The sequence below is a fragment of the Passer montanus genome, unplaced genomic scaffold (assembly GCF_014805655.1).
Source record: "Passer montanus isolate IOZ18808 unplaced genomic scaffold, ASM1480565v1 scaffold4, whole genome shotgun sequence".
Lineage (NCBI taxonomy): Eukaryota > Metazoa > Chordata > Aves > Passeriformes > Passeridae > Passer > Passer montanus.
Window position 1 is genome coordinate 12,561,461 of NW_024368818.1, and position 24,972 is coordinate 12,586,432.

The 24,972-nt window shown below is 39.9% G+C and overlaps 1 protein-coding gene across 10 annotated transcripts in view; it reads right to left on the bottom strand.

The window, feature by feature from the left end:
* FAT3 (FAT atypical cadherin 3) overlaps nt 1-24,972 on the bottom strand; it is a 399,017-nt gene that overhangs the window by 58,122 nt on the left and 315,923 nt on the right. For 9 of the 10 annotated variants that reach the window (XM_039718448.1, XM_039718450.1, XM_039718447.1 and 6 more), the window contains 4 exons: nt 19,574-23,647; nt 12,189-12,385; nt 10,956-11,109; nt 9,874-10,107 (listed from right to left, as the gene is read on the bottom strand). In XM_039718448.1, the coding sequence (XP_039574382.1) occupies nt 9,874-10,107; nt 10,956-11,109; nt 12,189-12,385; nt 19,574-23,647 (4,659 nt within the window). Of the gene's footprint in view, nt 1-9,873; nt 10,108-10,955; nt 11,110-12,188; nt 12,386-19,573; nt 23,648-24,972 lie in introns of those variants that run through there. The other variant, XR_005628561.1, reaches the window with a different exon arrangement.

The following is a 24,972-nucleotide window of genomic DNA, read 5'->3' on the forward strand; positions in this document are numbered from 1 at the left end:
ATCGATTAGCCCAGCACTGTCACTGTGAGGCCACCACTCAACCACGTCCCCGAGTGTCACATCTACACATCTTTTTAACACTTCCCGAGGTTGTAACTCAACTGCTTCCTTGGGCAGCCTGTTCCAGTGCTTGACAGTACTTTCAGAGAAGAAATTGTTCCTTTTCTCTAGTCTAAACCTCCCGTGGCTTAACTTGCTGCCATTTCCTATTGTCCTACTGCTTATTACTTGGGAAAAGAGTCTGACCCTCAACTCACTACAACCTTCTTTTAAGTTGCTGTAGCAAGAGAGACGGTCCCCCCTGAGCCTCCCTTTTCTCCAGACTAAACACTCCCAGCTCCCTCAGCTGTTCCTCACCAGACTTGTGCTCCAGACCCTTCCCCAGCTCCGTGTCCCTTCTCTGGACACGCTCCAGCCCCTCAATGTCTTTCTTGCAGTGAGGGTCCAGAACTGAACACAGGATTTGAGGTGCATCACAACTGAAAATGGTGGAGTTACAGCACATTTTGATCCAGACTGACACCAATTTAAAGGCTGAGCATTAACCCAACAGGCACAATCCCCATATGACAGTAAGTTTCTCTAGTGGGCAATACCTTTATGCATCATGCATAAAGTAGAAATTACACATAGTAAAACCACTCATAGTGTTTCTCCTTTCAGTTTTCATCTGTCAACCTGAACTCATTATTTAATGTGTTTCCCCAAATACAGCTAGACCACTCAGTTTATGCCTGAAAAATGACATTAACTTTTGTCATCTACTCGTTTTCATTTCGAAAACCTATGAAAAGAGGTGTAATGGCAAGTATTAAAAATAAACAAACAAGATGTAGACCAGAAAGCAATCTGAAAAAAAATTGTTTTTCAGTTTAGTCTGGTTTGCAGACATACAAAGCAAGCTATCTGATTATTGTGCTTCCTCTTGCCTCTTTTATGATGTGATGATTAACACTGGTGTGTACCTATGACCTTTCCCAACTCCCCAAATGTTAACCACAAGGCCAATTACTAGTAGATAAAACTCCACAACTTCGTTAACAACAAACAAGACAAAAGATGAATTCTAAAACAGATTTTATAGTACTCTACTCCATCATTTTGAGATGAAAGAGAAACCTTGCCTGAAGTGCCTTGTTGAACTGTAGAAGAATATATAGCCCCATAGGGAAAATATTTCAAGTGATTTTTACAGCTTAAGCAGAAAACCTGGCTGAGTTCAATCTATAACACTGTTACCAAGATAGACTTTCACTGTTTTTCCCTTTTCTGAGGGAAAAAGATAGCCTTAATTCCAAAGGCCTTTATTCACACTGCTCCAATGGGGTCAGGGTACCATGGGATGAGGGCAGGGCAGACCTGGAGATAATCAGCCCCTTATTGAAGGGAAATACTTGACAGAAATGGGAGGTACAAACTGCTAGCAGTATGGGACCATCCATGGGTGTCTAAAACCCCACTTTCCACTGCAGCTGGGACAGGAGATGTCTTTTTGGTGGGAACTCAAGATCTGGGTAGTTGGCTCGTCCTCCATCCCTTTCCTACTAGGGATTTTCATATTCCTGGGTAGTGGTTTACATCACTTGACATATATACTTATTTCCTTCAGTGCCTCCTGAGTCAGTTTTTCTGAAATTGGGATTTTGGAGATACCTGATTTAGGATTACACATTGCAGCTGGCAACATAGGGAAACATAACCAGAAGCAGTGGAATGTACACATGGAGAGAGATAAAAAACATATATATGCATATATAAGCATGACTAGAACCAGTAAGATAGAAAAAGACCTCTAAGATCACTGAGACCAACTGTTAACCCAGCTCCAAACCATGTCCTCAAGCAGCACATCCATGCACATTTTAAACATTTTCAGGGGTAGTAATTCTACCTTGGCTAGCCTATTCCAATGCCTGCGAAGAAATTTTTCCTAATATCCTATCTAAACCTTTCCTGGCACAACCTGAGGCCATTTCCTCTTGTCCTTTCATTTGCTACCTGGGAGATGAGACCAACCCCCACCTCACTACAAGCTCCTTTTAGGTAGTTATTAATAGCAAGAAGGTCTCCTCTCAGTCTCCTTTTCTGCAGGCTAAACAACCCCTGCTCCCTCAGCCCCCCTTCATCAGACATGTCATCAAACAGTTTGTATATTATATTTTATATATTTATGTATGTGTATATACATAGAGAGAGACTATTCATATACATATATGTTTAAGTGATCCGGTTTAGAGACAGGGTTTATTCACTCAATATAATGCAAGAGATACAATTCTCCTCTATCTACTTTTTTGCCTCTATGTTGTTAACAATGTCTTGGAAATCTCAAAAATTAGCAAAACTACTAGATATGAGAAAGTGTAAAGAGAGCCACAACCTTAAGAGGTCATCTAATTTATCCCTGCATCAAGACAAGATGGATGCAATTCATCCCCAAACAAGGGCCTATCCTTTGATGAGGAACTTGCATAACCTCTTTGGATACCCCAGTGCCTCACTTTTCTTACAACTAAAAATCTTGTTCTGACTTTTTGCTGAGATTGAATAAAATTATTAAAAGACAAGGGAAAAGAAAAAAGAACAAGGGTCAACTTCCTTCCTCAGAGCTACTTATCTGATAGCTGGAGACTGTTATATTTTATCATCTCAACTCCTTTTTTTCCCTGGCAGACCCTCTCAACTCTTTCAATATTTCCTGACTTTTCTTCCAAACTTGTGATCTCTTTTGTCAATCTCCTACCTTTTCCTGGAAAATGTAGCCCTGAAGTGTTGCACTCAAAACAACACAGTCTTTCAGGTCAGGATTTGCCAACACCAATCAAACAGAAAGAACCACTTATTTTTTACCAGTATTACTCTGGTTTACCCATCTCATTAAAGTATTTGCCTTTTCAGTATGAGAATGTAAATCCCTTCAGCCTGTGGGTCACAGTAATACAGCTGCACCTCTGCAGTTGTGCTGCCCAGGCAGCCACCACCCGGACAATACCCGTGCACTTGGGTTTCTTGCCTGAACATGAGATGTCACATTTATCTTGATGACTTGCACTGGGTTTTTCCATACCACTTTTCCAGCTGTTAAATACCACAACTGCAGCTTTGACACTATCCAGGGTAACTTGCAGCACCAGTCTGCTTTCTGACATTTAGCAATACAGTCCTTATGCCTATTTGTGTATTCAGGAATCAAAATAGCAGTGCTGCACCCACTACCTTTCTTAACTTACCCCTCCAGTATAATGGTTACTATAAACTCCCCTGACAGCAGTTTGGTGCAGACCATGTTTCCCTGGCTTATACACAAAAATATGGTGCAGTACAACGCCATAAAACTCACTAAACCTAAGCCATAACACCCATAATATTTATTTCAATATGGCCTCCTCACATGTTGCAGAAGGAAATGAGATTGGTTTGATGACTTCCAGTTCCTGAATGCAGACTAGCTTTTAGTCATCTTGATACACGCATCTCATTATTTTAATGCAAGGAGGGTTACTGCATTCCCCTGACTACCCCTGAAGCTTTAAAAATATGGTTCTCTGAGGGATTCAGCAGGGTGATGCTGAATGTTTTGATAGAGTTTTCAAAAATCCCTGAATACCTTGTTTATTTACCTCCTAATAATAAGTCAAATCTAACTCCTAAAAGCCGATTATTTTTTTATTTGGCAATTTTTCAGGGGTCCAGTGTGCTGTATGTCTGCATTCCTATTAGTGTTTTTGCCTTTACTAGGAAGGCAAAATCTAGGTCTGCTCCTGAACAGCTCACTGAGTGAATTTGGACTTGCAAGTGTCTGTAGGACTGGCTAGACAACTGGGGAATGTTGGATATTGCCCTTCCACTCTCCTTATGGAAGACTGGACAGAAGTCCAATGGTAAAGACACGTTTCCAGGAAGAAGGAGTATAAGGATACATCATCATGGACTATTACTATTCACTGAATAAGCTCTGAGGAACAGAGCCCAGAACCAAATCAACCACCAGGCTATAGAGCAGTGCTCACTTATGCCTTTTGTTTTGTGTTGCCTTTTTTTCAGTTGGTTGTTTTTTTCTTTTTCTCTCTCTCTTTTTTTTTTTTTTTTTTTTGTAGTTTTGCTTTGGGTTTTTTGGGCTTTTTGTTTGTTTTGTTTTGTCTTTTGGTTGATTGGTTGGTTGGTTTTTTCTTCCATGGCTGATTCTCAAATTCTTTCTGAAAGCAGCTTCAGTGACACTGGACAGACCTCCCTACTTTAACTACACCTCTTACTTATGCAGTGCTGTTTTGGATTGCTAGAGTAAAAGGAATTAATAATTAATGTCTCTTTCATATCCTGCATTAGAGGCCTAACCTGGGTACTATTTAAAAGTCTGTGAGGAAACAATGTGGGTGAAGATGTAGGAAGCACCATGTATATTTTAAAGAGAATGAGTCATCCTCTGTACAGTATCTTGTAATATTTATTTTACAAAAACTCAGACAATATCCAGAAATGCCGTCTAGCTGGCCTCATTGCCAAAGTTAACTACCTATTAGCTCTTGAGGTGTTGTACATCTTCTGTCCTATTATCTCTGTTATTCTTTTTCATTCATGTTTTGATCCCTGCCTTCATCTTCTTCAGATCCTGAATGCTCCAGAAGTTTCTAGGTCCATTTTAAGAGACATGCCCAACATTAACAAACACACAAAGCAAAGGTTTGCTGGGTACTGGTTTTGCCAGAAAATGCCAAAATCGGTATACCTACTTCAGCATTTCTATTATTTTGTTACTCATCATTACACATAATTCAGAGAGCTGCTCTCCAATCCAGCTGTGACTGTTTTACACTTCTCTCTGACCCTCCTGCAATCTCACTTTACACAACAACACTTTACACTTCCCTAAGCCCAGCTGTGAGGCAGCTGTGACTGCAACAGGCTCAGCTGCCCTAATTCCTTCAAGAGCAAAGCCCACCATTGATGAGGCTGAAGTCTGTACTCTATTCCACATGTGTATTCTTGAAAGTGCTGACCCATTGAACAGCCCGAGTGATTTTTTCCCATGCTGGGCTTACCAGCATCCTGATGCCACTTTTTGAAAACCAGTGATAAACCTCACAGAACTATCTATATTCCTTGGTCGCTATTTCTGGTGGATACTTCATTTTTATTGTTTTAGTAATTTCTTCTTTTTTTTCTCATTGACACTAAGAGAGAGCAGGCAGAAAAAGAAGATAAAATACACCTGCTTCACCATCCTCTTGGAGGTAAGTACACACTAAACTGGACTGGCAGAAACCTGAAGGGGAAGTCATATTACCATTCATCCCTAGTAAAGAAATGTATTATTTCCTGTACAGGTGCCTTGTGAGCAAGACATGGTAAGGGTAAGGGTTTGAGTTTGGGCTTTTTTTGACAAAGCAAGTCTTTATTTAAACATCAAAATCTGTGAGGTCAAATCATGCAGGAAAAATGTAATTTCTTGACACAGATTTCTTTGAAATCCAACTTAAAATGTTCCATCAGAACCAGAAAGAAAATTGCACTCCTTCCCCAAGTTTACCAGTTTCTCTATCAATTCTTGTTGGAGAAGTTTGGGTTTAGGAAGCAGATGTCTCCTACTAAGAAGGTCAAATGACTTCCCCCAGAAGGGCTGAGTCTCTTCTGCTGCAGCTTTTCCACTTTGTGTAAAAAGGTGAATAATTAGCTCCCCATGCCAAGAATCAGACTGATTACAGACTTGATTTATTTAAACTCTCCATACTAAACACAAGTGCACTAATCAGCTGACAACTGAATCCTTCCTATAAATCTTGGTCCAAATAATATTTAAGTCTATAAAACTGCTTAAAGAACAGAATTAAATTCAACCACAATTAACCCATATAACCTGACTGTATAAACATATCTGTGGGGGGGTCTCAAATCTTATTCTGGCTTCCTGAATTAGGCTTTCAACACCCATATTGTCTCTCACATCCACCTAAGTACCAAAGCTTCAAATACTAGGAACAAAAGAACAGAAATCCAAGCTCATCATTCAAATCTACTAACTCAAAACTAGCTGGATGGGTTTTTTTTTCAGAACTGGTGAATAGACCTTAGACCATTCTGCTGAGGCTACAAGCCCTGCAGAAGCTGGGACACATCTGAAAGTCCAGGCAACCTATGCACAAAAGTGAGAAAATGCTTTCAATAAGGTAGCACACTGCTTATTGTTTTTCCAGGTTACATTACTCAACGCTATTAAATGTTCTGTAAGCTGTGGAAGGGGATTTCCTGAAATAACACTTTTTTTCATGTATGACAGATCACGATGAGGATGTTACACTTCTGTTTGTATCCACAGTGCAGGTCTCTGGTTATTCCCAGAGGACCTCTGATGTGCTCATGCTGCATAGCAGTCAATCCTTGGAGGACAGCACTCTCTGCCCTTGGAGGCAGCCAAAAGCCATCTGGACTCAGTCCTAGGTAACCTGCTGTAGATGCCCCTGCTTGTGCAGGATGGTTGGACAAAATGCCTGCTATTCAAGGAACAAGCAGATCAGTCTCATCAGTGACTCTGAGAAGCTCTCAGATTTGCCTTCCCAAACCAAAACATGGATACCAGATGGCTCCTAGCAGCATGCATATTACCACAACTCCTGTGTGAGGCACTGGCATGGGCCCTGGGCTGGGGAAGGGCTGTGAGGTTGAGGGGCAGCTGAGCAGAGAGCAGGGCAGTCTGCACACTGCATGAACTCTGCAACCAATTGGCTGCTCCTGCCAATTTTTTACCTACATGCCTGTGTATTCCTGCATGTTGGCTGCATGCAATACAAGGTTCTGTCTCAAAGATGGTCCAGTCCACCTGTACTGGCTGGTTGTGCAGGGAATGGGGATGATCTGCCACAGCTTTAACCACTGACTAAGGGAGAGAGAGACTGGAAGGCAGCAGTGGCAGGCAGGACAGAGCTGCCTGACAAGGCTATTCCCATTGAGAGCCAAATTAGAATCTCATCTTTATTCATCATAAACCCAGAAAAAAAATCAATTGGCCAGTGAAATCACTAAACTGACTACAGATCTGGATGGCTGATGCCCCAGTGGTGATGAAGACTGCAGAAGGATAGACAATGCAATGTTCATTTTCAGTACAATAAGTGCTCCTGCCTTTGGTAGACTACACCATTAATCATAATGGAAACAGGCCTGAGCACAGAGGTCATTCACAAAGCACAGCACCTGCAAGTGAGGCAGGATTTAACCATCGCTTAAAGCACTGCTGAGCTTGGATGATGCTGTCATTCATTCTTGTACTCTGTGAGCGAGGCCACAACAATTTGTGCATGCAGAAAACACAAGTAGCACTGGAAATGTGTATGTGCCCGTACCTCAGCTTTGGGCTCCACGTTTATTCTGAAATTTGTGGCAAGTATGATGTTAAAAATTTGAAAAAGTCCCATGTAGGTTTCCTCAGAGTCGCTGCCCTAGCACGACCCTCATTCCTTTGAAACAGGCTGATATTGCAGTTGTGTGATGGGTTTGCTCATGTAATTACACCTCATTCCAGCTCTTCTAGTGCCTTAATTTGAACAAAATGGAGTAATTTGGCACTTTGCTTTGGAGACAGTGGGAGGTGAAAAATTCACTGCTTTCTGTGAACCTCTTGAAAAAATGTAGAACCAGCATTTCGCTTTCATTTCTTAGTTTGAGTATTTCCAATCCTGCTGGTAGGTGAATAAGTCTCAAATACCATATTGTGGAAATACTAAAACTTTCCAATCACAGCAGTATAGAAGAAAGAATTGTTTTCAATTAAAACCACTAAAATATCCTAAGAAATAGACTTATGTATGCTCTCTCTCCTTCAGGAGATCATGTGATTTAAGATCCCCAGCTGTATGTAGAGGTTATGGAAAATGAACTTGTGTGCTACTAAACAGTTAAAACTGTTTTCTTCTGTTGAATACTGTGAAGAAGGATCACAATTTTCCCTCAGTGTGTCCAGCTGGTACAGCTAGTTCCTAAGTATGTATCCAAATTATAAATATATTAAACAGCAATTTATGGTCCAGCCCTATAATTTCACAGGATATTATGAGATCAGGAACTTCAACAGATATCAAAGGCACAAGGCAGATATAACTCTATTTTTCTTTTAACTGGAAATTGTCTTAATTGTCCAACAGTATCTGAACATAGTATTCCCAGGATTCTGTTAAATTGTGTTTAGTTGTGGACCACAAAGGAACTTCTCTCAAGGCTTCAATATTCATGCTCCTGCCCTTACAGTACATGGCCCTTCAACCCAAAGCAGAGCAGGCAAATTCTAAGTCTGATCACAAGATGTTTTCTGAATGTTAAAAACTTATTTGTACGATGATTACTGCCCCCACTGATGTTTTCAGGATAACACCTCAAAAAGCCTTAGAGGACTATCACAGCCCATCAGGAATATCAATAATATATTTTTTATCTCATGGGAACATTACACTACCTGAACTCATTCATTATCTAGCAATAGGGAATCAGTGAATCTGGTAGGGACTAACAGAAGAGTAATTAGAACAAAATCCAGGTTTAGGAACTTTTTAGTAATTTACTTATGATACAAAGTATGGATTGATTTTCAGGTCTAAGCATTAATAAAGTACATAGCCGCTTCTCATTCATCACATCCATCCCTCCCTTTAACTTCCCTAGTTTCAGAAGGAAGGTACAGCAACTAGCTCATAGTTTGTGGGTTTTTTGCATTGTTAACCACCTTGTTATATAAAGTTGGCACTAGCAAGAACTTTTCTTGACAACTTTTTATTCTAATTGTGTCCCCTCTCTCCTCAAATGTCATCCAACCTGCAAGAAAAATGGCAATTAATACAACAGTGGAAAATAACAACACTGTCTCTTCAGATGGTTCAGTAGTTTACCACCAGTAATTGGCTCTTCACTGCAGGACAGTATCATAATTTTAATTGCGAGTTTTCAACCATGGCATATAATGTGGCTCTTCATAGATACATTAATGAATGTTTGCTGCTCCTTTATGAATTCCTGTATATCAGCCTCACAAATAACTGAAATTTCCAGCATGCACTCTACACTCAGCAAATTGTTTTTTTTTTCACTGAATGAAAGATCTGCTTTTTACATGAAACTACTCAGGCCATAGTTTTTACAAAACACCTCCAAAACACAGGAAGAAAAAAACCCAAAGAAACCCCAAAGTAATTTAACTCAAGTGAATGACCTAAAAATTTTTCTAATATTCAGTAGCAGGTTTCACTACTCTTTACCACCATTTGTATTATGCAAAATGACTCCCCTTTAAATATTTATAATTGGGCCCACATTTCAAGGCTAAGGTCCTCATATAATAAACTATTACACTTTCAAAGAGTGTGCAGTTAAGTAACCAGAACATTTATAATGCACATTCACAGCGTACAATAGTTTTATGCTAAGGTAACCAGCTGGAACAAATGGGAGCTATTGCAGTATAAAACTCTAGAAAAGCTGTGATTAATCAGGTATAGGTCCCTGTGGCATGTAAGTATATTATTTGCATAAATAGAGGCATGGGCATTCGAAATCATGGCTCAAGAAAAGAGGAGAGACCACTGAAGGAAAAGTTGCAATTTAGCCCCAGAAATATCTTTCCCCCCCTAAGCAGAGCTATTGCTGATCAAGAGAAAACTACATGCTTCTGTGGCTGCTGCAACGCCTTTCTGTTTGTAACACCATTATGTCAAGATCAGACACAAGCATTTTGATGTGAAAAAAGAGAAGAGAAAGAAATGGGGAAGATAAAGAAGAATGAGGAGGAGAAAATGAAGACATTTAGCAATAGAAAAGCAAATCTGCGCTGCAATTCCACCAACCCACAGAATTTTAATAAACTTTTTTTTTTTTGCAACGTTATCCACTTACCAACATCAGGATCAGTTGCTTGGACTCTTGTTAATAAAGCTTTAGTGGCTGTGTTTTCATAAACACAAGCAGTGTAGTGGTCAGATGAAAACACTGGTGGATTATCATTAACATCTTCTAAGATAAGATGGATTTCTGACTGGCAAAACCTGCCACCACCATCAGTGGCTCGGGCAACCAAGTTGTATGCCGGGATTTTCTCTCGGTCCAGAGGTGCCAAAGATTTCAGCTCACCTGAAATTATTTAAAAGCAGCAGCTATCATTATTATTGTAGCAACATCACTAATTCTAGACTGCCTGAATGTCTCAAAACCATGTGTTCCACAGGAATGGGAAAGAGAAAACAAAACCAACATTGCTTATTCCAACAAAGAGATTAAAAACTCACAGCAGTGTCACTTCCCCTTCCTCTTTACCCAAGAAAGTGAGGTGCCAATATGAGTGCAGGGATGCCAAGCCATTCATGGTGGCTTTAACAGTAGCCTAAGCTTCACCCATACAAACACCACCATGTTTCTCCACGTCTTTCTTTCTGTCACTCTCAAGATTTATAGACTTCTTAACACAGAAACATTCCCTTTTTAGCAGTACCTGCTGGGATATGACAAAGAGTAATAGTTTTAAATTAAAAAAGGGTAGATTTAGACTAGATATAAGGGAAGACATTTTTTATGATAAGGGTGGTGAAACACTGGCACAGCCCTAGAAAACTTAACTGGATGGGTCTCTGATCAACATGATCTCTTTGAAGATGAATCTGCATATGGGTTTGGCCTAGATGACCTTCAAAGTTCTCATCCAGCCCAAAATATCCTGTGGTTCTATGATAAATCTCTGGTCTAACTTGGAGCTGCAGGGAAACAAAAGGATGGATATCCACTGTTCTGGTTATAACACCCAACCTGGCCAACAAAGATGTCCCTCTTCTCCCTCCTGTTGCTACCATTCGAATGGTCACCCACATCTGCCAGAACTGGAACAACTGCTTGATAGCCACATGTAACCTAACTCTGATTAAGGAAACCAGGACCCAGATGTAGAGGGGTTAACGCTATTCAGAAACATTTGGTTGTCTTCTTACCATTTTCTGGATCTAAGAAAAATTTATTGTTCCCCGAACCATAAAGAGAATAGCGAATTTCACCATTGGGCCCGATGTCAGCATCTTTAGCGCTGATTTTGAGAATTACTTTGTTTGGTGGAATGTCTTCAGGAAACAATGCTGTGTATGCAACCTAGAGTCAAAAACAGACATGCAAGTAATGCTGTAGCAGTGTTTTAGTCTTTGAACCACCTTTTATTAAAAACTATTTGTAGTAGTTTATTAAAAACTATTGTAGTGCATCTTTCTGTACAGGAAACAATTTTCCTTTACACAACACATTCCTAGAAATTCAAATCACTGTTAAGCTTTAAGGTGTCACAGAAACAATGCCAAATTATGACTGTGAATAGGGCTCATCTCAGGTGCTTAATGCAATACCATTTTGTATCTTCTGTTTATTCCATTGACACCTATGAAATGAAAATCTTGATGAGTGTGCTAACAGAAACAATTGTTTTTATCACCTCATCAAGCAGTTTTGAGGGAAATACAGATTGCGATTCCCCAGAGTGGTTCTTGCAATGAGACTAATCCAACAGTGAATGATAATGTAATAATGGGAATTATATGAGTATGTGCATGCACACACACACACACACACACACATTTATAAATTTTCTGTGACTAGTACCAGCAAGGAACTCTGGGTTTTATCATGTTTTTTTTCTTTCACGCAGACCTTTCTGTTACACTAGCATGAGTTCCCTAGATTGCCTTTCCACAAAACAAGACAGCTAGCACTCTGAAAGCTGTGGTCAGGCCACACTACATCCATTCTCTACAACAGGACATATATTCTTCTCTTCCACTGGATGTCTGGTATCTAGAAAATTGAGGAAAGCTGGAGTTAAACCAGATGGATGACATTTCCACATGGGTGGTGAAGGGACAGCTCATTCTTTTTTACAGGGGAGGAGTAGCTGCCCAATGCCACCTCACAACACATCATCTGTTGTAAAGCCAACTAAGGCCACAGCATACAAGACTCCTTTGAAAGCTTATGAGACCATTATCTTTCAATCTTGGCTTCACGGGAATGCTTTATTCTGCTTCACTCCCAGATCACTCCAGATTCTTCAACTAAGACAATAAGGATGAAAATCAGCATTGCCTAGGAGTACTCTGAGTACTTGCAAACAGCAAGAGACACCCGTAGGGAAAGCACTGCTCTCAACACAGTGGCCAGTGCCATGGGTGGTGTTAACTCACCTGCTCACAAACAGGACTGTTGTCATTAACATCAGTGACAGTCACTTCCACAGCAGCCTGGGTCACAAAGAGGCCATCTGTGGCAGTGATGTTCAGATAATAAATGTCTTGCTCTTCCCGATCCAGAGGCCTTTTAACATAAACTTTCCATTCGTTCTGAACCAGTCCCAGAGCGAACTTTCCTTTGGGATTCCCTCCTGTAATAAGACAGGCAACACACAATGAGCTGTGGTTTCCCTTCAGAGCTCCCACCTGGTTTAAACACAGAGACACATCACTAAGCAGCCATGATTTCTTTCACAGCTTTTGGTGCTTCCAAACTTGCAGACTCAGGAAAACTGTAATGAAATTACACTCCCTGTGTTTACTGCCCCCTGAATGCCCTGTATGAAAGTGAACTGATAACTTTCAGTGGAAAAAAAATCCATTTAGCAGAGCTGAAGATGATCTCTTGTACAGTTCTCCGTAAGGGTAATCAAATTCAAACTGTGAACAATCAATAGTCCTCTCGGGCTGGTACAATTGTCTTTCCACTCAGTCTCGGGAGAGGATGTAATACACCGTAGCTCTTGTTACCAAGACAATTTCATTAGCTGTTGATTATGCAATCAAGGACTGGAAGTGGGTTCTATTAAGGAATCCTCTAATGAAAGCTTTATCATACAGCTGCGCCATTCTGGTGCTTATTAAAATTCTAGTTTTTAAAAAAGTTTACATGACACAGGAAGACACATTAGTATTAAATAGTCCTAACAAGAGGTCATTTGAGGAACAGTTGGAAGACAAACAGTACAAATGGATCAAATCTATGTGAGAGTGAAAGCTGGTGAAGAGTGTGCAGGAGATAAAGCAGAAGAATTTTTTACCATGACATAACACTGACACTGACTCTGGCAATGTTGCTCTTCCACATCACTAAACTGAATCGTGACAAAAAGAGGTTGGGAGAGGGAAAGTTTTGGTCCACATCATCCTCAGGAGGAAGGGAAGGGAAGGGAAGAACATGCCACATACAGAAGTGTGCAATAATTAAGGCAGGCACAATAGTTAATGTTTCTAACAGTTATTTACTCTTTTATCTGAAATAGTACAGTCTCCTGCCTGGTCTATGAAGAAATCACTTTTAACCACCTTTCTGTGTGTCAGATCTAAAACTCCTGTCAGACCAGGCAGTAAAATCTTTTAAACCAATGTTGTGACTTTGCTAGTCAGCTAAGCCCCATACAGCTGCTTGCTCATTTCCTCCCCAGTGGGAATAGGAGGAGAATCTGACGAGTAAAAGTAAGAAAACCCATGGGTTGAGACAAAGACAGTTTAATTGTCACCCTGACAGTTACTTGGGAAGATAAGGACCATTAACTCTGAACATCTCTCCTTCCTCCCTCTTTCCTCAGCTTTTATATGCTGAGCATGCTCCATATAGAGTAGAATATCCATGTGGTCAGTTGGGATCAGCTGTCTCAGCTGTGTCTCCTCCCAACTCCTTGTGCACCCCCCTCTCCTCACTGGTGGCTTGCCTGAGGACTAGAAAAGAACTTGACTCTGTGTAAGCTCTGCTCAGCAGTAACTAAAACATCCCTGTGACCTCACAGATCCAAATCACAGCTCCATAGCAGATTCTTTTTAGAAAATTAATGCTACCCTAGCCAAAGCCAGTAAAGCCAACTACCCAGTCTCCTGGGCCCAGCTTGGTCTGTATATTTAATAATTGAGGATAGAGCACTACACTCATAGCAAACTCATGTACTACAGAAACTGAGTGAGGAAATATTAAAAAGCATCATGATGCTCCACTGGCTGAACTCTAATTGCAGCCAACCCACTACAAGCTCTCTGCCCGCCATATTAAGCTTTCTCCTATGGTCTCCATGCAGGAATTCAATCTCAGAACTACTTTCCATGTTGCTCATGTTTAAAAGTGCTGTAAAGCTATAAAGAGAATGCTTATTCTTTCTTGTAACACATTCAAGAATGTCAAATATGCTAGTGTGCATTTGCTTACAAATTAATCAGGGTTCTGACATGTGTCGTGGGATATGTACAAGCTGAATGGAAAGACCAGGCTCTTAAACCTTCCCCTCTAGTACTTCCACTGAATGATAGCATAAGAAAGTATTAAAAAACCAAAACAATCCAAGGCTGAATTTATTTGTGTTGACTCTGTTGTCAGGCAATTACTGTCTCTGATATGATGCTTCTGTTGTCACAATTCTGTCAGTTCTCAGGGACCTTTTTGTCAAAATAACAACAACAGAGGAGGTCTGAACTTCAAGTTGAGCTTAAAGCCAATCAAAAAAGTCAAATGTCCATTCCATACCTTCTTTCTACATCAAAAAGCAGGAAAGAGGTCACAGGCTGTAATCTATGCCTTCTTCATTAGCTATCAATGACAAGATAGACTGGTTTCTATTTAATATGAAAACTAAGTCAGTTGAGTCAGGCTGAGCAAATCTTTCTTGTTAAGAGTCACCATTTGTGCTAGCTGTGACTGTGCCAAAAAAAGCAAGTCGTAATGAAGAGGATTTCCAGAAAATTAGTCATACAGATAAAAGGCTTTTGAATCATACAGCACTAAACTCATGTATCAAATACAAATATTTTCTGTTGATAGAAAACCATCCTTTTTGATCACAAAACTAAGCATTTTTCCTATTGATTTCCATGATAGTCTGGAATAATCACCATTGTTTAATCTGTTGTGTCATATAGACACACATATAGACACACACCTAAAGAAGGTTACAGAGAGTGTTGATGTATACTACTGCCCAGATCTGAAATTCTCCTAAAGAAGGTTACAGAGAGTGTTGATGTATACTACTGCCCAGATCTGAAAACAATCCAAGGAAATGAGAATCTGTCCACTGACTTGAGCTTGAATGTGACTTCAAAGAAGGCAGACCCCTGCTGATTGACATTAAATTCCTTCTATTCAATTCAAAACCAGCATAAAAAAAGCTTAACTTTCCTTTATAAAAGGCTGTAATCTTGTCATAGTGAGTTTAATGTTGTAAACCATTAATAAAAGTAGTCTTAAATATTCTTATTTTGCTTCATGATATTAATCAGGGCTTTCCTGCATATTAGTCCTTTTGTAAAAGGAAATGATTAACTGTCCTGACCAACTAGGAAGCAACATACTCAAGGTATGGGCATCCCATTGCTAAGAAAAGAGGAAAGGTAAAATCTAATTAAAATCAGCTGGTGGCTTTTATGGTTAGCAGATACACTACCTTGGAGCAATTTTAAAATCACTGTTGCTTTGTTGCTAATGGAATGGCTTTTAAATCATACCAAGGAATTTGGGGAATATGTATAAAAACAGTCTTTGGGATCTCTTTTCCCCCTTTTTACTGCAATAGAAAAGAATCAGTCTGAATGACCAAGAAATCTGTGCAATAAACAGGAATAGTGGTTTATCTGCCTGTCTTTTTTATGAGCACTTTTTTGTTTTTTGGTTTTTTTTTTGCTTCTCAGGACTGGCTCTATACTTCACTGATGGAAGGCAAAGGTGGACTATAAAGTGTAAGAGATATAATGAGATATAAAACTAAAACACCACCAAGAAAATATTCTCAAAAATGGAAAGGCAAAAAAATCCACACTGTGGCCCAGGAAACCATTTCCTAGTACTTTTACATATGTCTTGATGCAGATCTCGTTCTGCAGTGATTAATTAACTTTTTCACTAATATATGCAAGCAGATTCAGTTTCCTAGGGGCATTCTAATTAATTAGTTTTTCGCTCTGAATAATGTAGCTTTTCTAAACGGAAGCCTCCTGACTACATGTATTAATGGATTCTTTAAAATCTTTTGGCAGTTTTCTTATGTTCTACTTTGAATGTCAAAACAGTGAAGTGCTAGCTACAAAAAACACTCCAGTAACTTTTAGAAAGGCTTTGAGGCTAAAAGAATCAGCAGTATCTTTTATCTTTTGTTACTTGAAGTTTAAATAATGCTCTCCCTCCTTCCCTAGTCAGCAAATACTACAAAGCCAAATCAAGCTCAAGTTGAAGTAAAGAAAGAAAACAGCCAGATACAAATGAAATGCAGAGACACAGTGATCCAAAATAAACAAATCCTGACACACATCATTACTAAAGCACACACAGAGGCCATTATAGCAACTAAAAGGGAATGGAAAACTAGAAGCCAACAGTATCAGTTTTCACTGCAATGTCCCCATCTGGGAGGGGGAACTGAATATTTACTAACTTATTTATTTAGCTTCTATCTTACATTTATGCATTTATTTAAGTACTTTCAATTCCCAGTTAGAACTCTAGGCATTCGCATTACACAAAATCAATACGTTTATCCTCCACTCCCAGTTTAAGATGTTGCATGTTTACTCAGCTTCTGAAATGATAAATTCAATCCTCCTAGCTTTACTACCATAAAACTGTACAAAGTGTTCTTCATCTGGCAACACAAGACCTTCCCAAACACTGAAATATCAATTTCTCCAGAATTCCAGTATCTCAAATATATGATAAAAACTAACAAAACCCACACCTTTGCTGACACTGGAAAATCAACCCAGCAAATGACCTACAGTGTACAATACCACTTCTTTCTTCCAAAACACACTGTCCATCTTCCTTGTACTCAGCTGAACCAAGCTTACAGAATGTTGCCTCCCTGGCTTTATGCGCCAGAGGAAGCTCAATTAACATCACTGAGGAACACAAAACACTTTACTGTACCAAAGTCTTGGCAGCTGACATTTTTCTGGTGGCTTTTCATGGTTTGCCACTCTTAAATCTCAGTAATATCTGGCTGGGTGTAGATTGGCTAGACATCAGAAGAACCCTGGTTTTAGGCAAACTGCCCCAAATGATATAGGCAATGACCTCAAATGAGCCTTCAAAAGAAAACTACTTTGCTTCCTAAGTGCATTTGTGTCGTCTGCACTTCCTATTGATTTTCTATTAAGATTTATGTATAGTGCTTTTGCTTTGTGAACATCTCCAGCTGCTACTGAACTACAAATAACCAAGAGTAAGTGCAAAATCTTTTCCCCCACCATCAAATGCAAATGAAGGTGGATTTGACAATGGCAACTACGTGCCAGTAATAATGAAAAACAATCATAAACTGAAGGAATCCAAGCAGAATATTTATTTATCCACACGAATGTATCTACCCCTTTTCAAGACCGACCAGAAGACTGCAATAGGCATTTGTACGTCTCAAAAGGGCACGAAGGACTCTTCAGTGATCACATCTGCCCCAGATTATTTATTTCTCTTATCTTCTAAATAATGATTTCTTCTATCTATCTTCTATGTGCTACTTTTCTCCAGATGCATTTTCACCAAGCTGTTTTTGGTGGATACACATGACAGCCTCATAGTTTGTCTTCTTCCTTTTTGTTAATGTATCATTTTTACTCAGAGTTTACTGTATTCACAGAAGTTCTATCAATCAAAATGCTTCAGAAAGACACAGCTTTTGAATAATCATCTAGCTAATCTGATTCCATGAAATACACAAGTGCACTTCCTGAGATCAACCTGAGGTAAAATGTGAATAGACTATTTTGTGAGTGAAACTATATTTTAACATGTTTTGACATTTTAATCAAAAGAACCTAATTTTTCCTTGTGCATTTCCCAAGCTCAAATGATATATTCAAAGGAAGTGGAATTTCTGAGTCCATTCTGTGCTTTAGTAATTGTACACTAAGAAAGTTTTGGGCTTTGACATCTAATGTTTTCAGAAGTTAACAGAACAGCAAAATATCTGTCATATTTTGAACTGTGGCAGAAACTAAGGTACAGAATGATCTGTAATTTATGACTCATATCTGACAGTTGCTATTCAAAAGTCCAGTTTTTGCTAAATTAAGAGCACTGTTACGTGAAATAAAAATACCACCTAACTAAAGGCATAATGCATTATAAGAGATGACTGCCAGACTCCACAACAAAGCCAATGATCCCAATGCCCTAACATATCTTTGTTACAAACCTAAGGGTTTTCATTTCCCATCATACTTTGTACATTGGGATCGCCAAACTCTTTCAAATATCCCAAAATCTTTAATATGAGGCACTACTGATTTATTTTTACATATGTGGGAACTGGGCCACCAGCAGCTACTGCACCTTGCCCAGTGCCTCTAAATTCTGACATTTACATACAGGACTACTTTTCCCCCTACTTCTAATATCCTACAGCTCATTACACTGTTAACACATAGTCTTTGCAAATCTTTAAAGTGAATCCAAAATTTCAAGTTACAATTAAACAACAAATTTCTGGTTGCTTTGAAAATGATGCCACTTGTGATGCAACACAGGCAGTCTGTGGCTAACTGAGGTGTCACACCTCTCTCTACACACCATCTCACAGCCATTTTTGTTTTGATAGCTAACAAATGGGTAGGAGCTTTACCTTCTAGAGCAAAATACACAAACTATTTTCCGATTAGTTAAGTAATTTTTGCACATAGCCTGCTTCCTACATGCAGTCTAATATATGTTGAATCCCATCCTGTGTGAAAAATGTGGGTTTTTCCAATAATTTGGTTATTACTAGGTAGTTAATAATAGCTCTTGAATTGCTAAGGTTGGGGGAGTGAAAAAGTTGTTCCCTAACAAAAGCTATTGGACAATGCAAGATGGAAGGAGAAAAATAACTGCAGCACCCATCACTCATAACATACTCACACAAAAGCTAGTCTGAATCTAGGAGAAAAGAATGATAATAAATACACAATAGGAAAGTGCAACGTTACCATGCTTTGAAAAATGTGTTAGTAATGTAATCAAAATTTCCTTATACTGTATATAACAATGCATGGCAGCTAACCAATGCTTCCAAGTATATTACTATTTCCCTGGCCAGAAATCTGTGCTGATAATAAACGGCATCCCTCATTCCATAATGTAAAATTCATTTGTGCCCCCACCCCCATTCCAAATAGTGGTATTTCAAAACGGCTCTGGCATCCACTTTCCTATCTCAAAAAGAAAAATGTTATTTCAAAAGAAATTTAAATGCTTGGAAGTAAAAGTATTTTCTCTGTAAGAAAAAAATTTTCCCTTTCCCTTGTTTGAAACATTAATTTGTGATGGTTTTCAAGCTGACATATCAATTATGATGGGTTGATGGCTACACTACATTGCACTGCAGTAAATCAGGAAGCATTCATCTTGGAAAATTGAGAGAGCAACACAGACACACACACACACACATTCCTCTCCCTCTTTTCAGCTTTGCTGAAAATCTGTCAAAAAAAAAAAAAAAGGAATGTAATTGACTCATTCATAGTGATAATTTAGCTGAAATCCTGCTAAACATTCACCTAAAACTGGACACATGCACAGTTCTTCAGTAAGCTGGTTATGGGAAGAAAGCATGCAAGCTGTTTCTCACCTGTAATATGGTAGCTAACCTGCCGATTGACATCAGACGTGTCTTCATCCCAGGTGCTAAGAACAGCCACAACTTCCCCTGGAGGGTCACTCTCCTTCACCGACCCTCTGTACACCTCGTGCTCAAAGACAGGTGCATTATCGTTTATATCTGTCACAGTAACTGAGACCAAGGTGGTTGAGGACAAGGACAAAGCTTCCCCCAGATCTGAAGCCACCACTGCAAAGGTGAAAGCAGAATCCTTTTCATGGTCCAGATCCTTCAGTGTACTGATCCAGCCACTGTTGCTATCAATGGTGAATGCTTCTGCGATCTTCTGCAGCTCCGATTCCACCGCAAGCGTGTACGTGACCTGCCCATTCGCACTCGAGTCTGCATCAACCGCCTTGACTTGCATAAGTTTTGTTCCTATAGGCATCCCTTCCATTATTACGGCATCATAGCTAGCTGCTTCAAACACAGGCTTGTTGTCATTTACATCCAACACCTTCACCTCCACATCCACAGTCAGCACAATGTCTACTTTGTCTAGCTGAATTGTGGCCGCAACTTTGAAGTGAAAGGCGGGATTTATTTCGTGGTCAAGTCTCTTATCCAATTTTATGAGCCCTGTGTCCTTCTCTATGATGAAAACCCCTTCTCTGTTGTTTTCAGATAGCTCACCATTAACTGTGCTATACAAAGCACCCTGATTGGGCAAAACATGCAGAATGTCAATAGTACTGCCTATGAGGGTGTCTTCCGCCACAGTGAAAGAATACTGGGGTTGAGAAAAAGAAGGCAAAATGGTTTCTGGTGGTAAAACATGGATGTAGACAGGAATGAGGGAATGCTTTACAGGAATGCCACCATCAACTGCTTTGACAAAGAATGACAGAACAGTGTTTTTCAGTTGGTTAAAGCTACCCTTGGTGACCATCCATCCATTATCTGGATCAATTTCAAGCAGATCAGCTACTGAAACAGAGGCTTCGCTATACAGAGAATAGGTAATTCTGGAATTGGCTCCATCATCTGGATCTACTGCTTGCACTTGGGTCACCAAGTAACCTTTCCCAACATCTGCTTTGACACTTGCTCTGTATTCGACTGTCATAAATTTGGGAGCATTGTCATTCTCATCCACTACTATCACTCTCACAGTGCAAAACGTAGTTCTGCCACCTCCGTCAAGGGCTCTCAAGAATATATCTATATCATTTTCCAGCGGGTTCTCACGGTCTAACCTCTCAGTTGTCAGAATCTGCCCATTTGCATCAATCAAAAATCGGTCCTTGGCGAAGTCATTTATTATGGAGTAGCTGATCTGGCCATATACCCCTGAATCCCCATCTGTTGCCTTCACATGGATAACCTTCATTCCAGGAGCAGCGTTTTCTCTAACCTCTGCAACATAAATGCTCTGTGAAAACACAGGGCTGTAGAGGTTGGCCCCAAGGATCTGAATGTGCACCTGCGCCGTGCTGGTGAACAGCCCGTCTGACACAGAGACGTTCAGGCTGTACATGGGCTCCATCCTCTGCTTGCGATGGTTGGAAAGGGTGATAACACCGCTCTTGCTGTCCATAACGAAACTGGTCCGATCATTTCCTGACAGGATGCTGTACTCCAGTCTGTCAAAGTCAGAGCTGTCAGCATCAGAAGCTTGGACACAAGTCACAAAATGACCCCGAGGTGCCAGTTCGCTCACGTATGATTCATATATTAACTGGTTAAAAACTGGAGGGTTGTCATTCATATCTGTTATTGAGATACTGACAAGAACCTCGCTGCTCAGAGGTGGGAACCCATTATCAGTTGCTCTGACTTTCAAGCTGCACTGCTGTATGACTTCATGATCCAGCATTCGGGCTGTCAGAATTAGGCCACTGCTGCTGTCTATATGGAAATAGTCAGTGCTGTTAAAGGTGTCCTGGACGATCTGATACTGTACAATCTTGTTATTGTCAGAGTCAGCATCAGTAGCAACAACCTGCAGCACAGGAGTCCCAATCAAAGAAGCTTCAGACAGAGTAGCATTATAAGCTGACTGATCAAAAACTGGAGGATTATCATTAACATCATTAACAATCAAGTCCACAGTTACCTCAGCACGGGCGCCAGTGAGAGCATCACTGGCTCGCACCATCAGCTTGAAAAGAGAATTTATTTCATAGTCCAGTGGGCTGATGACACTCAGAACTCCAGTATCAAAGTCGATATTAAATTGGTTGTAGGGATCTCCATCAACAATTATATAAATTATACCCTGGCCTTCTGGACTGGTTGCATTTATGCTTAAAATTGGCATGTGCATTTCTACATCTTCATTCACAGAAGCTGTATAGAAGGGCTTGTCAAACACGGGCATTGCTTTGTTAACAATAGTAATGGGGAGCTCTACTGACGCAGACAATGATGGGTTACCACCATCTTTGGCAAGAATGACAACCAAGTACTCTATATTAGACAAATCAGAATTGAAGGCTTCTTTTAAAGTGACGCTGCCAGACCCTCTATCAATTTCAAAATGTCCATAGTCTTCCTTCAGCAGATATGACACCTCGCCATTGTCACCCTTGTCTTTATCAATAGCTGTCACTCGATATATCAGGGTACCAGGTTCAGCATCGACCTGCACAGCAGCGTAGTATGGAAGCCCTACAAACACCGGGGCATTGTCATTTATGTCCTCAATGTAAACTCTCACCACGACTCGAGCAACACGGAGGTGATCTAGCTCACGGCTTGCTTCCACCACCAACTCATACAGCTCCTGTTCCTCTCGGTCAAAGGGGATGCCAGTGGTCTGAATGACTCCTGAGGTGGATTTGATTTTGAATTTGTTCCCTGGGTTTAATATGCTGTATTTCAAAGGCTCATTGAGGCGGTTGCCAACAGCATTCACCACAGCGATCTTTGTGATATTGGTGCTGTTTTCTGATATAGAAGTGGAATAAAAATTTTGTGTGAAATGGAGTCCACTATCCATAGCTTCTTTTACCATTATTGTCACCATAGCAGTGCTATAAAATTTCCCATCAGATACTCTTACTATTAGCATATAATGGTCTTTGGAGAGACTATTGTTTTTAATGGTGAGTACCCCTGTGCTTGAGTCAATTAAAAAATGCTCCATATTGCCTTCAATTATACTAAATGTTAGTTCTGGAGGAATCTCTGAATCTGGGTCTGAAGCTTTGACTTTGAGAACCTCAACACCAATATACGTGGGCAGGAGCAAGACTGTCTCAAACACGGCCTGGCTGAAAACTGGTGGGTTGTCATTGACATCAGTTACCTCAATGGTCACTTCAACTGGGCTCTCTGCTGTAAGCTGGGGATTCCCACTGTCTCTAACATGAACATGGAAGTGGAAGTGGGCTATCGTTTCATGATCTAAATTTGCAATTGTTCTGATTGCACCCGTGCTGGAATCTACTGTGAAATACTTTTTTGCAGTTGATTCCACAATCTGGTAGACAAGCAAAGCGTTCTGGTTGCTGTCAGCATCGGTGGCACGTATCACGAGGGGACTGTTGTTTGCACTCCGGACCACGCTGTTCACAGGAGCAGCCTCGCTTATGCTGCCCGAGTACTGAGAGAAGAGAAAAACCGGTGGGTTGTCATTTTCATCAACAATCTGAATGTTCACAGTGGCATTTGATGCCATGCCTGCCATATTTGTTGCCTGTACGATGAGCTGATAGGAGGAAGCACGTTCATAATCAAGGGCCTTTTGACTGGTGATCACTCCAGAATATGGGTTTATGGTGAAGACTCCATCAACATTGCCATCTTTAACCTCATAAACTAACGTGGACTGACTGATTGCAGAGAGAGAAATGACAGAAGTACCAATATCCACATTTTCATTGACCTCTGCTTGGTATTCTCTTAGAGTGAACTTAGGGTGGGAGTTATCTGCCATCGTGACAGATATCCGCACAATTGCTGTTGCAGACAGCGCTGGAGAACCTTGATCAGTCACTTTGACTGACAAAACAAACTGTCCCATTGTGGTTAAGTCTGGCTCTTTGAGTAATGTAATGATGCCTAAAACTGGTTCAATCTTGAATGTGTTTCCCGTGTTTCCTAAAACAAAGATATTGAATGAGATTAGAAATGAAATATGACTCACTTTATGGTAACTTAAACCAGGACCAACAAGCTGCATTTTTAAAGGTTGTTACTTAAATAAAAAACCAAAAAACAAACCCCAATGTAACAGTATTCTGAAGGCCCTTCCAGCCTTTCTTTCTGCTAATTAGAGAGCTCAGTAGATGGTATAGCTATTCAAAGCATCAGAAACTCAGGTGCTGCTACCTCTGTATCTTGATTCTCAATACCAGCAACAGAGCAAGAACTGCATGCACATTACTCCTACTGAAGTAAGGAAAAGCATCCCTAAATTACAGAAATTAGTCAAATACATGTACACCTAAGGCAAAGAAATGAAATCAGAGGCTAACAAGCCAATTACATGAGTAATGGATAACAACTCAGGCTCCTAATTGAATGGGATATTAAGAAACCATATAGGAGATTACAGTAGTTCAAGACTCTAAGAACTGAATATAAAAAGGTTAAAGTGGCATTTAGAAAAAATAAAACAGAGCAAATAGCACAGAAAAGAGATTCAAGTGTCTTGTGGCACAAAGTTTTATCATATGATCTCTGAGGAGGATGAATCCAGATGAATGAGATTTAGCAGAAAATGTCATGAAATGCCTGTTACAACATGAAAGCATGGATATCACTGACTGCATAAAGGTGAAAACAGTAAGTTTGGATCAGAGAACTTTTGGGGGCCTTTCTTTCTGTTTTTTTTGCCAATCTCTTTTTCAGCAAAACAGATTCAAAACTTTCTGTATGTATTCCTGTCCTGTAATTTGAGATCACCTTTTATTGGCAATCCTTATTTTGCTGTTTTACTGAGTGCTTGCTTGAAGTAAGGATGCTGCATATATACATGGCATACATAAGCATACAGACTCTTTTCCTGATTTTGATTCTAAATAGAAACAGCATACACTGAGCAATTTCAATCACTATACCATGTTCCCTCTATTGTAATTCACATCTTCAAATCTAGAGCTGCTTCCAATCTATGGTCAAGCATCCATTCAAGGCTGGGAGAGAAATATATCTCAGGGGATGGACAAAAGGGTTTTTTTGAAGTGTGATTGTTACAGGTGCTGCGCACAGAGCAATAAATGTGTAAGTTGTAGCTGGAACACCTAAATACATGGAATCCTAAAGGAAGTGAGGTAATGTGAACTATTTTTAAGATATGATTCATTATCTGTTGTAAATTCTGGAGGATAATTTAAGCTACATACTATTCTATGTAGTTCAATACTGGTACTGGATTTCTATTTATGTCCTTCCTTTCAGATCAGTAAAGTTTACTCTGCTAG